The 17,704-nt window shown below is 31.5% G+C and overlaps 1 protein-coding gene across 1 annotated transcript; it reads left to right on the top strand.

Moving 5' to 3' along the window:
* The first annotated feature begins 274 nt into the window (after nt 1–274).
* On the top strand, nt 275–13,111 carry LOC108761721 (RNA-binding protein 33). Its single transcript, XM_018508426.1, has 11 exons — nt 275–358; nt 631–730; nt 4,257–4,834; nt 4,991–5,859; nt 8,462–8,622; nt 8,697–8,870; nt 8,946–9,242; nt 9,316–9,475; nt 9,947–10,074; nt 10,867–11,472; nt 12,753–13,111. The coding sequence occupies exons 1-11, from the start codon at nt 348–350 to the stop codon at nt 12,927–12,929; spliced, it is 3,261 nt and encodes a 1,086-aa protein (XP_018363928.1). The 5' UTR covers nt 275–347; the 3' UTR covers nt 12,930–13,111.
* Nucleotides 13,112–17,704: the final 4,593 nt, after the last annotated feature.

Raw genomic sequence — 17,704 nt, 5'->3', positions numbered from 1 at the left:
TTGAAACGAGGTGAAAATTACAAAAGTGAGTGAATTTACTTGAATACTGATAATTTCATTGGTCAATACCTAGTAAATTTGCTCACTTTTGTAATTTTCGCCTTGATTGAAGATACAGGGGCTCTATTCTTGAAAAGCCACTGCATTCGAAAACGCTATAATAAAAAGTTACTAGTTCATGCGCGTATCAAATGCTCGGTGTAAAAGGGGTCAAAGGAGTCTCCGATTTTGCGATTTGGTTTCCATCTTGACATCTTGCTATGTCTCGGTTTGAAACCCTTAAATCTCATTAATGTTCCTTGATTTCGTTCTGTCTTACGAATATTGACGAGAAGTTGTAACTTACGATGTCAGAACAGTAAGTATTTTCATTTCTTATTCCAGAATATCACATAATTAATTTTGGAATTTTATTTTCGTGTAATTTTCCATTAAAACCATAACTAGAAAACGATTGCTCCGAATTTCCGCGATCGCGGATCCTCGTTCGAAATAAGCAGGTTAGAATCGCTAATGCTCCTAACAATGACGTAAATTGTTGTCACTTTGGAGACCAGAGATTTTTCTTTCCCATTAACGCTCTTGTAATTAGATTTTCTCGTAAAAAAAACATTTCGTTAATTCTTTCAGTGATGATACCTTGCTGGATGAAGATCTCGGAGATGAAGAATACGATCTTGGTAATGACGAGGAGGAGGCTCTCCTAGCAGATGACTATGAATTAGAAAGGGTAAGCATATTGTTCCGTTCTTCAATCGGATGAAATTTTACGATCGATATATTCGGTTCTCTCAATTATGATAGTTTTTTTCTTCTTTATACACGATGATACCTTAATCTAGAAATTATCTTATTTTTAAATCTTTATTTGTGTTGCTTTCGTTAAGTTAATTTATGCCGAAAGTAGTTTTTACAACTATTATTATTCATTGTCGCTAACCGAACAAATAATGTTAATCCTCTATAACTATAGATTTTTTTATATTTGGAAAAAAATTATGTATATATGTTGATTTTGAGATATATGAATTAACAATTAATTTTTAATTTTTTAATATTTTATTCTGAAAAATAATTTATGACTTTGAAGTTTTTCATAGTGGAGTACAACACTTGCATATACATGTGTAATATAGTTTTATTTATATGTTAAGTATGTGAAAGTCCATAAAACAATTCGCATTTGAAGTTAAAAATTAAGCAAAAAAATATATATTGCATTTTGAACATTATATTTTAAAAACCTTTATCTCCTAATATTTTATGTCTCTTTTTATCAGAAATAATTTACCAATGAGCTATCCTCATTTTTTGTAAAAAATCCACTGTAAATAGACTTCTAGGTAACGATATTGCGATGCAGTATGGTGCACCAATAAAATATTATGTTCAATTATGATGAAAATATGAAATAAAAGTTAAAAAATATAAATATGATAAATATAAATATGATGATATAATTTCAAAATTACATGGCGTTATAGAGGGTTAAAAAATAAACTAACAATGTTTCTGTTTTTCACGAAAATACTCTGATGTTTCTTATAAGGGATTCCAGTACAGTGTGTCCAATACAGAAGTTGACTGATTGTTTACAAAGCCTAAAATTCTTTAATTTATATAATAATTATAATATGTCGATACTTATAATTTATATATGTATATTTTATATATATTATATCGTTACCTGTCAACATTTTAATGCATTTTATGCATGAGTTAAAGAATTGGAATTGCAATACAGATGTAATATCAATTATATCGACACTCGTTGATTGTACTAGGAAAAAAACTTGATTTTTTCTCACGTATTCTTCTATCTATCGCATACGATAAATCCAAAACTTTAAACATGCGTGATATATAACTAATTGTTATATATATCTAGTTTAACATATGTAAATGTACTCACGTGTGCCACGTAATATCTGTTGTGCTGGATATTTTTTCAGTAATTATAAATAGATATTTTCCGTTTGGAAATACCTATTTTACACGCGGATATATTTGTACTTTAACGCGGATATATAACTAAGTTTGATATTTTATTGTTTAATATTTCAATATATATATATACAAGACATCTTTTTTATATATATAGATATAAATACTTGTGAAAATTGTCACTACAGTTACGCGAAAAATATATGCTTGGTGTAAGCACGTAATTTGTATCAATGAATAGCTAAAAAGTTTTGTGGGTAGAAAAAATACAAGTAGCTGCTGATAAATTGTTGTAATATTAAATGTTATAAACAAATAAATTACATTGGTTTATTATATATGAAAAATGTTTTTTATATACATACATAATAGCTTGAGATATTTATGTTTATTTTAAAATATTTCTGATACAATGCAACACATGTACAGTGCAAATTTCTACATATTTTTAACAATTAATGTACTAAAAGATATTAATCTAATAATATCAATGCTATATGTATTTATTTTACCTGTTGTGCGATTGTAACTTTTATAAATTGTGAACATTAAGCGATATCGAAAAATTGAACAGAAAACGTCAACAATATGTTCATAATTTCATTCAAACGACAGCTGATTTATGATATAATACAATTTACATAATATCTTATGTGTGCTAATTGCTAATGTAAATTTCTATGATTATTCGCTTTATTCCTTAAAAGAGTTCGTTACCTTGAATGGTTTAATGTGAAATATTGAATATAAACTATATAGCTGCATTATATAAAAAGCCTTGTATAAAAAGAAAAATATTATTTAGTTTTCCATTTAGTCAGAGCATTAATATTTTATAATAAGCAATTATTTTCTTTGAGAATAAAATTTTATTTTATTTTATATAAAATTCAAAAATTAACAAGAGAAATACTTGTATCTCAATAAATACATACATGTATTGTATATGCTCTAAAGAAATTTTTATGACGTGAATTTTTACATTAAGCCATTTTAAGAGTATAATCTTATCGACTTTGTCTTGATTTCCTGTAATGTGGTGATTGTGAAAAATTATCACTTGCAATTTTAATGCGAATTGTACCGCGATTCTTAATGTTAACCCTTACCGTATAAGGTCGAGTTACTAGTGACCGAGCGATTCCTGTTTGTGCAAGTTTCTTTGAGTCTTTCGGTAATTATAAATTATTCATTATACTACATTTTATTATTTTCCAAAAATGAAGTTTCAATATTTATTTTAAAAAGTTGAAAGTATGTTAGTAAATTTTTAGAGATTTTCTGAATCATTTTGAATAGATGAAAAAAATGGACGGATTCTAGTAATCCATATTTGAACGGATGAGGTACCAAATTGTACCTTGTATTGTAAGGGTTAAATATCTTAATTCATCTGATAAAATAGATACTATGAAAAATAATTTAGTTATATCGATGCAATACAATATATTCTGAACTGATTGAATGTTTTCACATAATAATCAAAATTATATAATTTCGTATATTAATGTACATTATACGTTATATTTAACGTATATTAACTTAATGTATTAGAGCTTATCGAATATAATAAAAATAACTTACATGTATTCGATTATAGCTGATGTGACATATTACATTAGTTTTATAAAAATACGTTTTTAAATAAATATGTTGTCACTCTCGCATTATCTCGTTATGCTGAAATTTGGAAAAAATAAACTTTAAAAATTGTGTGTCTAAATTCTCTACTATATAACTATGTGTATGTGGGTACACATCGAGAATCAAGGTGAATTATATTATATTGCACTGATATATACAAATCTTGTTCCATGAAGCGTAAACAAAATTCTATTACGTAAAGATTATATTTGATTATTATACAATACTATTTATTACGCGTTACATTTTTCTTTTATCGATAATATATCATGCCGCATACATTCACGTTTTTCGCTGCTGTGTACTTGGACTTGCCGCTATCATTGGTCCTTTATAAGACTTATATTTCATTATTATCGTAAGAGCATGCTTCTCCTGAATATGTTGATACGGTAGTAGGCTAAAGACAAAATTTTTAAGAAAATAGAAGTCGCAAATTACATTTTACATGTGTCGAATTATTATATAAAAACATTACGGAATTCTAACTTGTACGAATGTATATATTTATAGTATTTATACCAACACGTTTATGTTTCACGAAAAGAGAATGGAGGATATACGCACAACTTTAGATATGTTAATGATATATAGATTATATAACTACATTACATGGTTAAATTTTGTATTTACATTACAAATATCTGGCAATTTGATTCCCCGAGCAGCAGAATAGCTATAAGGGAGAAGAGGAAACAGATGATGTACTGGACTTAGGAGTCACGGACGCGCTCGACGACTTAGATGCTGAAGACGAAAATATAGAGTTTAGTAGAGGCAATACTGATAAACGTAGCGATAACGATTTCTATAAAGATGGAGAGCATCCGGAGACACAGTCGTCGTCGTATTATGAGCAAGATGAGAATGCCGAGTATGCGAATGAACACGAGGCATTGCCTCAGTCCAACAGAAATTTGGAGTCCAATAGCATTAACGTTTCTAATAACATCGGCATGGGCGATCTGCGCGAGAAGTTACAGAAAAACGTGCAGAAGAGCATGTACATCGGCAACGGGCAAGGAATGGAAGACGACGACTGCGAAGAGGCGAAGGAAAGGCGGAACAGATTTCAAAACGAGCGTACAATGATTTCTCAAAGGATGAACAATGATATTCCGGATACATTAGAGAATATCCTCACATCGGAACCATCCAGAACATCGTTCAGAGGAAGAGGACGAGGTCGTGGAGCAAGAGGAAGTAGAGGAAGATTTAACGTACAAACTGGAAACTTTAATCCAAGGTAACATTTGGTTTTAATAATAAACGGTAACCTTTGTAATTAATGAGAATAATAATTAAGTAAATAAGAAAATGAAAGGAAACAGTATTATCTGTGTGTCTTGCTTATGTTTCTCTTTCGTTCAAATGTTCTAAGATAGTACTTTTCACTTCGCAGATTTGGTACGGCACGGCCGAGTTTTGAAAATCAGCCATCTGTGTGTAGACCGCCATTAATAGAGACCAGACCACCATGTCTTCTGGGCGTACCAAGTAACATGCAAAATCAACAGATAATATACCAACAAGCTAATCCACAACAACCCTTTCAACAGCCCTTTGGCCTGAACGGCCCGATGCAAGGGCCGCCGGCGCAATTCGTGGAGAACAGGCCGCAATTCAACCCCGGACAGTTCCAGGGCCCCTTAGGACTACGTCCAATTGGCTCGAGACTGCCCGAGTACGGACCCAGAGGTCCCTTGACGGTAGGATCTATGCAGGGACCGGGTTACAATTGTCCACCCAATCAGCCACCGTATCATTCATCGATGCAATCGCCGTTCCAAAATCCAGTCGGTATCATGCAAGAGAATCGGCCGATGCAGAGTAATCAAGGGCCTTTACTGCAAGGAAATTCAGGCGGAGTCTCACTTCTCGGTAATCCGAACATACTGCCGCCTGGGAATCCGAATATGCTGCCACCGGGAGGAAATCTGCCGATGCCGCCTATGCAGGGATTCCCACGCCAGCAACCCTCCCAGGGCCCACCCATGCAAAACCTGCCAACCGTACCGCAAATGCCTAGTCAGCCGCCCTTCGAAAACAGACTGCCGCCGTTCCAAGAATCACAATTCGAAGGTCGGAGCGTATATGACGCAAGGGCTGGTTATCATCCCGATCAAGTACCCAATAGCCAATTTAATAATACGATGCCACCGGTACCACAACAGTCGGTATCTAATGTATCACACAGTGTGTCTTTGCCTCCAGGCCACAAGATTTTAATCAACCCTCATTTCAGAGGCACTGTTCAACCTGGAAACGACGGTGAGTTCTTTTATTGTACATTAATTATGTGTTGCATTTAATTGTGCAATTGATTAGTAATTTTAAATAATGTAAGAAAACTATAGGCTCTGACGAAATAAATCGATAAATTTGGAGTGCTTTTGAGAGCTAACACAGAATGTTAGTGTGTGTACATTAATTTATTCAAACGTATATGACAATGAATAATAATGATCCACGATTCGGGTCCTCTTCAGTACATTATACAATTCAACGCCAATCGAACAATTTTTTCCGCATAATACATATATATAAAAAAAAGTGATCAATATGAAATATTATGTCTTACAATAATTACAATGAATAAGAATTATATACCGCGTTCACGGAAAAAACGATTCGCGCAGATTGCGAGTTATTGTCATACACTTGGATTATCCAAGTGTACAACAATAACACATGTGACATTGGGTAACGCGCCCAAGTCCCGCGACATGATCACGATCTACGCGGATCATAGTTCTCTTCATGAACGCGTATAGCCAAATTTTTGCGATCGATAATTTAGAAGGTATGGTACAAATCTTGTTACTATGTGCACATCGCCTCACATATGTTTCGTTCAAATCAGTGAGTCATCAAACCAAGTTTACTATACAATATAATTTTATAATATAAAATCAATAATTAAATAGTAAGAAAAAAATATTCAAAAAATTTAACATAAAATATCTATGTTGAACATATTTTTGAGGTGCTGCAAATTCGTACGCTGTAAATTTTATTATGAAAGTCAGTCGCGTATCATACAATAATATCAATTGATCTTGAATTACAAGACAGTAAAGGGAGAGAAGCCTCATAAATAAATTAGAATACAACGGATCTAGATGTTCTATATCATTTTGTAAATTCAAACTGTTTGTTTTTCTTCTTCTTTCTTCTCAGTCGTTTCCCGTTCACTCCTGGACGAAGATCTCCTCTATCCTCCTCCACACTTCTCCATCCTGCGCTACCTGCATCCAGTTTATACCTGTTCACCCACTGATATCGTCACGCCATCTAAAAGCTGGTCTACCGACACTCCTCGCTGTTCTTCTAGGTCGCCAGCACAAGAGGTGTCTTGCCCATATATCGTCCGTGCATTTAACCATGTGATCGGCCCATCGCCATTTTAGTGTCGCCACTCTCTTAATTATGCCCGTAACTTTTGTCTTCGCTCTTGTGGTCACGTTTCTGATCTTATCTCTCAGACTGATCCCCAGCATTGCTCTCTCCATTGCTCGCTGACACACTCAGTGAGTTCGCATTGTGTTTTGAAAGCATAATTGCCTCTAGTCCGTATGTATTCACCGGTAGGACACACATCTCATATACTTTACTTTTCAGATTGATCGGAATCTTAGGGTTCCTTAGAATGTGACTCATCTTCCTGAAAGCTGCCCAACTCAATTGAATCCGTCTTTTAAGCTCTCTTTCTTTTAAATTCTGTTTGCTTAGCTTGATGGCGTGTCCCAGGTACACATATTCGTCCACCACCTCAATTTTGTTTCGGTCTACTATAATCTTAGGTCTGTCTACAGATAGTATTTTCGTTTTCTTTATGTTCATGCAAGACCAATTGACTTGAATGCTTTATCTCTCGCAGCATCTCGTTCAACTCTGTAAGATCTCTACTTAAAAGGATAATGTCGTCAGCGAAACACAGATGGTTCAGATAACTCCCATCGATCTCAATGCCTTTTTTAACCCAGGAAAGACTTTTGAAGGCATATTTCATTGCCAGGGTGAACAATGTCGGAGATATGGTGTCCCTTTGCCTCACCCCTCTGACCAAATGCTTGATCTTTTTGTGACCATAAGCGCCACACCGCCCTATCTCGACTCCACCGAGTTTCTCTGGAATAAAATATGGCCTGAGTTGAGTGTTTTTAGGGCCTCGTCGGGTAGGCGAGTAGGTCTCGTCGGGTAGGTCTCGCTTATGCCAAGAATGTTCTATTTGATGTTGGCTAGTTCTTTCTCCAAACTTACTAGATGCTCATTGCGTCTCATTGTGCGAATGTTGTAGGTCGCTATGTACATGACACCATTTTTGGTCTATGCTTGTTTTGGGTGAGAAATCGAATTTGTGCCTCCCTCAGAATCCGTGAGGCAGACTGTAGAAACAATGCGAGATTTTGGGCTACATACTCTTCGCCTGGGATGATCTTTTAAAATTCGATATTTCATATTTTTGGAAAGGGGGGGGGGGTTTGGCAATTAAAACGCCACGCTTACCAGGCGAGTTGGCGAGTGCTTGTTGAGTCCACGGGAGCTATTTTATTTCACTCCTACCCTCCAACTTTAGTAAGTCGACGGTCATTTCCCATTCGCCACCAGGGAGACGCGCTCAGTTGGGGTTACGGGCTCCCCGCTGGGCGAGATTGTTTTTATGTGTAAATTATTTTAGAGATTAGTCTTAATGGTCGTTTGTATTAAAATTATGTTATTTTATCAATTGACTAGTTTGCACAATAATTTTCGCTTCTGACTCTTAATACTCATTTTTTTGTTTATTTATTTGAATTGTCAGGAATCCATTATTGTTTTCTTTTATTTAGTATCTTTAATCGTATTTCTCTTTTATGATAAATGTATTTAGCTCGACTTGCATGGGATTCTAATCAGCAAGTTCAATCGCAAGTTTCTCATGGCGGACAATTTCCACAACCTCCTTCATTATATCAGAATCAAGGGCCCTACACTCAATCTCAGCAAGGTTCATCGCAATATCAACAGAACTATCAACAAAATAAAAGTGACGTAAGTAATTGCGTAACATAACAAAAATTAATAAATCAAACTTGAAATCATTAAATTACATCATTATCATATAGGATCCATATGCATATTTTTCTGACGTGTGGCAAGAAAATAGACCTCAAAGATCTCAAAATATGAGCCCGAGTAAGCATTATCCTTCAGATAATAATTATTCTCGCGAAAGTAGTTACAACGATAGTAAATTTAAATCGGAAGGTCAGTGGGATCAAAGGGACAATTATCAAGAGGTAAATATAATTTTCAAGTGATATTTATGTTATTTCGCCTATTTTTTATATTCATTCGTTTTATCTTGCTACAAGGATCACAGAGGATCTCACCAGAGTTATCGAGAAAGAGATTTACCGCTACGAACAAGAAATGATCATATACAGAGAAGCAAAACGCCACCGAATGTGTATCGCGGCGATTCTTATGATCAAAAGATTAGATCGACGAATTTCACATCTCGTGGAGTAAACAGGCCACCACAAAAGAGGATCTCTGAATCTTCGGATAAAGGACAGCGGGAATTGAGTCCGAAACGCAGTAAACCGCCCAACAGAAATCTTCAAGAAGTGCGAAGAGTACATACAGCAGGTGAAACCATTGTTGATAAGGTAAACTTCTCATTCTACAAGCAATATCTTTCGAAACAATAAATTCCAAATAATCGCAAAACTATAACCTCAGGACGAAGATAATGATCCAGAAATGCAAGAGTATCGCAAAAAAATGGAGGAACAAAAACGTCTTCGGGAAAAGTTACTACGCGAGAAAGAGAATAGACGTAAAATGGCCGCGATAGAGAAACAAAATGAAGATACAAAGATCGATTCGAATACTATTACAGGTAAATTGTATTATTATTTCTATATTATGTAATTATGGTGCTTTACAGCAAGGGAACACAGTTGTACACTCTTGTGACAGAGTAAAACACAGTGTCTACTTGTAGCTGAAACGTTGCTTAGTTTTATTTTTTACCACTAAAGTGAAATAAAAAAAGGTTTTATACACCTATAACCGAATATAATCTTAATATTTTTTATTGTGGAGTATTACACTCAAAAAAATTAATGGTAATGAAATATAAAAATTTGGTACTCGCGAAGTGATATAAAACGATGACAGTCGAGCATAACGTTTTAGATGTGTACGTTTGTGTCGACTTGTATCATAGTTGGAAAGCATAAAATCGTACACTGTGTTACAGAGTGTCGCTTGTGTACGTTGCTGGAAAACATCTAATATTATACAAGAATATCTCTTTTCTATTTGTTATCAATCACAAATATAACTTAATATAACTGAAATCTTTCAGCAAATGAAAATATTCAGCAAGAAACAAAGTCTGTGTCGACGCTGATGGGACTTGTAAACGACACTGTTAAAATTCGTCCCACTGTTACTAAAGGACGCAGTCGTCCTGTCAATACACAAAACACAGAGGTACAACATTAATTATATTATTATGTTACATTCGTTAGTATTGATTGATTTTCTAATGCTAAGCAATATGTTAATGAGATGTCGATTGTAGAATTGTACAAGGTATATCTTTTTCTCTTGTGTGTACAGATTTTTTGTGTATATATATATATATATATATATATATGTATATATGTATATATATGCGTATGGTGCACAAGTCTTTGTGTGCATGCGTGGATATATGTCTAAAAAAAGATTTTAAAAGAACAACAAATTCTTATTTTTGTATCAATATAAATTAAATATAGCTAACAAGAATATAGATGATCTAGTATACTTTTCAGATTATGCATACATAGATATTTTCATGTATATGTGAAAAGTGAACAAATTGTAACAGACTTAAAATTCTCTCAGATTTGCTTTGTTATTGCATATTCAATTATTAATAACAGAAAATGCATATTTTAAATATTTATTACTAATTATAATTATATATACATTTTTAAATAAAATATCGTGATTTTTTATTGTAAACAATTAAAGATCATTGTACATATATTCCTTATGTTTTAATAAAATGTACTTTTTCAATAAATTTTGTTTTTTTTATTTCCTTCAGATTAGGACGAGTTAAAAAATTTTAAAGTTCACTAAATTTTTTAAATTAAAAAAATTTTTTTTCATTATTTAAGAGATGCATATTAAAATTAAAATTATCTTTATATTATTAATATATTTTTTAAATAAAATGATTAAGAGTTATCTTCTGCGTAACATATTTTTCTAAAATATGTGTTTTTATTATAGGCAGCAGACAGACCATCTAATATGCGAATTATCAGAACGATACAAACCAACGATTTATCAGATACGAGTGGCTCAAAAAATAATTCCGGACAGGTGACCAATCAAGCTATTGATATTATACAAACGAGACAAGCGGTACAATCATCTGGCATGCGAAGAGTTGTGATACAGAAACCTCTAATAAATTCGCAAAAAGTCGCCACCACGATACAAAAAACTGTCTCCAATCTACAAAAAAATCAGGGACAGCAGAAAATATCTAATGTGCAGGTTATACAGACTCAGAAAGTTTTGCAGAATCAGAGTAATGCATTACAAAAATCGACGGTTGTCGGTTCAAAAGCATCAATCATTAATCAGAGAGTAATGGGACATAAAGCACCGAGTGGTCTGCAGAAAACCGTGATCAATGAAAACGCGAATGTCTACATTCAAAAAGCCACAAGTGCGCAGCAAAACTCTCAGCGAATTGTGCTGCAGAAATCTGCAATACAAGCAAAAAAGTTATCTGAAATAAAGACAAACACAGTTAAATTAGAAAACTTAGCCGCGAGCACGTCTGAGGCCCAAATTAGACGTATGTGTCAAGCCATCGGAACTATTGAGGTGACTATATTTACATGAAAAATATTCACTTGGCACATTTACTTGTATTAGTTCCCATTACTTATGCATATTTCATATACTTCTTTTATTTTTACGAAAAATGTTCAGGTTTATGTTTATCTCTCAAGATTTACTTCTTTTAAGTTTAATTCTAAAGGGCCATGATTTATTTTTGCATATATTTTTTTATATAGATATTTCTATATACAAAACATTTTATTCGATCAAACATTGTAAGACATAAGGTACAAGAGAGAGAGATGAGATATCATTCCATCATAAACAATTTACAAGTTTAGACTGTTATTCCATATATATTATGTTTGATCTATTGTCCTTTTAGTTTTTAATTTACTATTGTTAACTCCAAAGATATGTATTATAATTACATTTATTCCAAAGAAATATGTATTAGAAATAAGTATTTTATTTTTTATAATTCACACATTAACAATATTTCTTTATAAAGCATTTGTTTTATATCGAGTTATTAATATCAAAATATAAATATAAACCTATTCCGTTAAGTTTCTGACATGTTGCAACAATTATATTTTTTTAATAGTTTCATGAGAAAAAATATTATAATATATCTATAATATTGGGATATATAAATGTTCCTATGTAATCTCATTTGAAAAAGAAAATACTTGTATAATATTAATGCTTTCATTATTATTATATTGTTTTTTGTTGACATATTTTATGTATTGCATACACATGATGTTTAATATATTTGATATCAAAATTCTGATTTCAATATATTTGAATATATATATATATATAAATTATATAATTATATATATTACATTGAAATTATTAATTTTACTATATAATTTTATATAATTTGTATGTGTGTGTGCGTGCGTGTGCGTGCGTGCGTGCGTGTGTGCGTGCGTGTGTGGTTACATTTATATCACATTTTCTCTCAGTATTATTTTCTTCTCCACGTATAAAATGTAATTAAGAAGTTTTAAAAATTAACAAAGTATATAAATTTTTATCATAAATTTTTATTACACTAAAAAATGTAATGAAAAACATCCACAAATTCTATAAAATAACCATTAAAATCGTATACTTGAACTCTATATATACTGACTCTTTATTCTGTATTTTGTTTCGAAAATGAATACAACTGAAATGTATATAAAACACGTTCAAGATTCATTCAGTTTAAAAACTATATATTTTTTTACTTAGATTTATGCTTATTTTAAATAAACGATATATGCTCGATAATTTAATAACCAGTATTTTCTCTATTCTTCGTGTTATAGAATATACGCATGGGCGAAGGTAATGCGACCATTGTGTTTAAGACGCAATCTGCCGCTATGGTGTTTCACAAGAAATACCAGCGTAAAATGCTCGATCTATCGCTGATAACTGTTCGTCTCGTGCCACAAAGCGCACCCGGGAGTAAAGCGGTTACGACTGTCGCGAAGAAATTCTAAAGGGAAAAGAAAGAATCTCGGAATATCCTCAGTATATCTTTAATGTTAATTTGACGTGGACCGCGACTCTCCTAGATGTTACTTCTCTCGTTTCAGGATTCATCCAGACTTGTTTAATAGAGATATAAAAAAATATGTATCTATATTTTATATATATGCACACAACACATACACCTTACACACATATATACACACACACACACAACATACACACACATATATATATACATATATATATAATGTATATTCCCAAAAATATAATACACAGGACTTGTAAATTTTACAAGATTCAGTTTTCAATGCAACAATGATGTAAATGATAAGTTTTTGAAACATTCAAACTTATATTGAATGCGATCAAATATTTATAAATTTATCTGTATATACACATATGATAACAAATTGTATATTTCGTATAAGATGCGATAATATGTAATGATTTGCATATAAAATAAAGTTATGCACAATAATAAGTCAGTAAAGAAGAGGGTTGTAATATATGTACATAGATTATTATAGTGATATATAGTAATAACGCAAAAATGAAAAGATTTTCTGACGGAAACATTTTACTAAAATCAACTGAAGAAATATCGAGAACTAACGTATATAATAAATATTTTTATTATATTTAAATAAGAGAAACAATATTCTTGTTTTTGATTTATATATAATTTTAATTATAAAACTAAATTTTGTAAAGCATATTAAAAACATTTTTCTACTTTGTTTTTTAGCTGTCTATTTTTAAGTAAAATTTAACCATTTTCGCATAATAATTAAGTTATTTTTATTATAGAGACTGCGAATATAATATTGATGGCTATGATAACAGAGACGTCAGAGACATACGGGACCTACAATTTTACGCCGGTTCCGAACGGCAGTTTTTGAGAGGTTTTCTTGATAATAGATAATCTGATAGATGGTTTGTCAGACCACCAAAGAGAAATTACGAGCGCGTGAAAAACTTCTTGAATCTGCCTAGAATCGCGAACCCGGGATCTCTGGCTATCTCTGGCATAGCAGTCTCGTGCGCTATCTACTACGCCACGTTCGTGCTCTCTGTATACAACCTGCGTGCACACCACAGGCATACGTATGAGAAGTTAGGCTTGGTCCCGACTTGGGATGTTGCGCCATTGGATTAGATTGGCTATGATAACATTTGTTTTGTTAAATCGAGTAAGAAATCAGTCAAAGAGATATGCAGAGCGAAATTACAATATATGGCTATGTTTTATATTTATATTTGCGCAGCTTGCCGCAGTTCCTAGTTACCTATTAGGTAAGTGCTTGAATTAATTCTCGTTATTTTTTACTGCAAAAACTTATGTTTATTTCAAAAATAAATATATATAAAGACTCTTGTTATCAAATAAAAATAAAAATCTAAGTAAGGGGCATATCTAAGTAAGAGTCAATAATCGATAAAACTTAAATATAAAATATAGACTAGAACAATTTCTTGATATTTCTCCAAATATCTTGATAGTATAACAATACAATAGTTGCTTTCCATTTACACACAAGTGAAACTGAGTCTGAAGTGAACTGAGTATTTTACACTCAGACGTCACTACTTGCTTACTTTGGTAAGTAGTGTAAGTACTGATACGAATGAGAGACATATATAAGAGTCAATAAAACTTTATTAAATTTTCCGTGCGTCAAGACATAAAATATATTCTTAATAATAAACCTTATAACAATATTATTCGAGAGACGTAACAATTGTATGAGTCAGGATACAAAAAACTTATTACATGTTTCGACCTTTTGATTAGGCCATTTTCAAATAAAAATATTTAAAAACTACGAACATTAAAACTGAACTAATACGTATATAATCGAAGGAAGAATACTCTCCAGGCATGATCATGGCGTTGATAGCAAACGATTAACAGATCGATTGTTTATAACGTCCTGATATCATAACATACCGGAAAAGAAGTAATCCCTCTCTGTGTGACTACTTTGGTAAAAAGTTACCACATGTCAACATTGTCAACATAGGTTCATAACCTCACTTTGAAGTGAATTTACGAGACTCACTAAAGGACACGGTCTCGATCTTGTGCAGATTATGGGTAAAAACTCGGTTGAATCTCACTTGTCAGAATGCAAAAGGAACGCGCATTCAACTGAGTTATGACGTCACAAGTGAGAATTATCTAAGAATCGATGTAAATGGAAAGCAGCTAATGTCTCGACGATCTAACAATAATTACATGTTTCGGCTTCTTGATCGAGCCATCTTCAGATTTACTATAATTGTAATCGCAAACCACAGTAGACGAGTGAAAAGATAAAACCAAGCTATGATAAGTTAAGTTAACGATCTCTGATGGATTGTACGTTGACAGATAGAAATTGTTCTCAAACAGCTGATCGACTAAATGTTAAAATTTCAATAAAACTGTGAAAATAATATGAAGAAATTGAGAACAATCCAAAATAAAATAATTTTTCAATCGTCAATCAAAATAAAACTCACCGGGGAAGTCACAATGTATGATAAAATGTTAAAACGTACGTGTCCAATAATGGTCAAAAACATTCTTTTATGGAAAATGAGTCACAATCGCATAATTTAACAAACGAGATGGTCAGACTTAACACATGTGAACATTACAAAAGACAAACGCCGACTAAACATCAGTACTGCGTGAATTTTGCTTATCTTTGTTTAGTCGGCGTTTGTCTTCTCCGGTGAGTTTTATTTTCACGATTGAAAAATTATTTTATTTTGGATTGTTCTCAATTTCTTCATATTATTTTCAGTTTTATTGAAATTTTAACATTCAGTCGATCAGCTGTTTGGGAACAATTTCTGCCTGTCAACGTACAATCCATCGGAGATCGTTAACTTATCACAACTTGGTTTTATCTTTTCACTCATCTACTGTGATTTGCGACTACAATTATAGTAAATTGTCAATTACAAAATTCAAATATAATAAAAAATATACAATATATTATACTCTATAAATTTAAATTTAAAATAATATTATATGTTTCGGCCTAAATTGAACCATCTTCAGATATTACTTATCCACACAATAGTATTGTTAAAAAGATGAAGACAATAGAGATGGAATAAAAATTATACAATAATTAGATGAGGCCAGATGAATATTTTATAGAGAAACCGAAATTGCTCGCAAACGGTTGACCGACTGATTGTTGAAAATTTCTGCATATTCTAATAAATAAATTTATAAATTGGTTAATAATTTGTTCTACAGTAAATGAATTAAGCAAGCAAAACGTCTTAATAAAAGACTTACCGAAATGACCATACAGTTTTGTTTCACATGTTAAAAAGATCATCAATCCAAATAGCAACAAAAATTAAAATATTTTTAATAATATTTTTAAAGCAATTATTAATACATGTTATAAACATAATTTTTAAATAATATTTTATTTAAAATATGTAAATCTTTATTTTTTATATTGAAACAATTTTTATTTTTATACAATTTTTATAAACACTCTTTGTAGATAATTGTTTTAAAAATATGTCAAAATAAATTGAAAAATATCGAAACAATTGTTATTGAGCTTTTATGTAATTATATAATTAGTGAATATTTTAAAAATTAATAATTTTGAACAAGTCTTTAATATGTATTTTTTATAACAGGGAGAATTAACTCTTAAAATATTTAATTCTATTTTTAATCACAGTTTTAAAATAAATTAGTTTTTTGGTGTTTAAGGATTACGTATTCATTTAATTAGTAAACTATTTTTAGAGTTTAGTGATATATTATTTAACTTAGTCATACTCATACGCAATTATGCAATATGTACAGGGTGGGCCATCTATTGGTACGTTTTTAAAAATGCGATCAAATGAGCATACATTGATATTTTTTATTAATTTTTTTTAGAGGGAGCCACATGAACGAAATCGTTTTTCATTCTTGACGCGGATACTTTTAGCTTCACAACAAAAAAAAAATTAATAAATAAAATATCAATGTATGCTCATTTGATCGCATTTTTAAAAACGTACCAATAGATGGCCCACTCTGTAAAAACGTACCAATAGATGGCCCACCCTGTATTTAGATCGAAAAACAGAAAGTTTAACCAAGCTTGCCAAGCATATTACTATTTACATTTGTCTTTACTTTCAAATAAATCTACGAATTAGACAATTCTTTTGTTTGTTATTTATTACGTAAAAAAAGATAGCAATATTTATTTTGCTGATTTTTCACTTTTTAAGTACACAATACGGAAGAAGATTAATGTCCAACATTCATAACTGATTTTTACATCTGAGACTGTGTGTCTTAAGTACACTTAAGCTATCGTAAACTATAATCATACCATAGCCGTATCAGCGTCTTAAGACATTACTTATGAATACTACACTGTTATAAATTTCATGAAATTTAATATACTTTTAAATTACACAATTTCAATTTAATTTCATGACATTATATTAAATTTAATGTATTTATATCTGAAAAGTATAATTACATATATTGTGTACATCTACATGAAATTTAATGTACTTTTCATAAATTTTCATAAAAATTTATGAAATTTAATGTATTTTTCATAAAATTTTATGAAATTCATGCCTAAATTCTAAGCAGAATCGTAAGGCTCGTAACATATTCCTGTAAGACTTATAAGAATTTTTAAGTGCTTATACCTTTATACAGGGTGGGCCATCTATTGGTACGTTTTTAAAAATGCGATCAAATGAGCATACATTGATATTTTTTATTAATTTTTTTTAGAGGGAGCCACAT

The sequence above is a fragment of the Trachymyrmex cornetzi genome, unplaced genomic scaffold (genome assembly GCF_001594075.2).
Source record: "Trachymyrmex cornetzi isolate Tcor2-1 unplaced genomic scaffold, Tcor1.1 scaffold26, whole genome shotgun sequence".
NCBI classification, from domain to species: Eukaryota; Metazoa; Arthropoda; class Insecta; order Hymenoptera; family Formicidae; genus Trachymyrmex; species Trachymyrmex cornetzi.
This window is presented reverse-complemented; position numbering and strand designations above follow the sequence as displayed.

What these genes read in the sequence shown, in the direction of transcription:
- LOC108761721 (XM_018508426.1), top strand. An exon ending in CGATTCGAATACTATTACAG is followed by an intron (nt 9,476 to 9,946) that starts GTAAATTGTATT and finishes GAAATCTTTCAG; the next exon opens with CAAATGAAAATATTCAGCAA. An exon ending in AAGCCATCGGAACTATTGAG is followed by an intron (nt 11,473 to 12,752) that starts GTGACTATATTT and finishes TTCGTGTTATAG; the next exon opens with AATATACGCATGGGCGAAGG.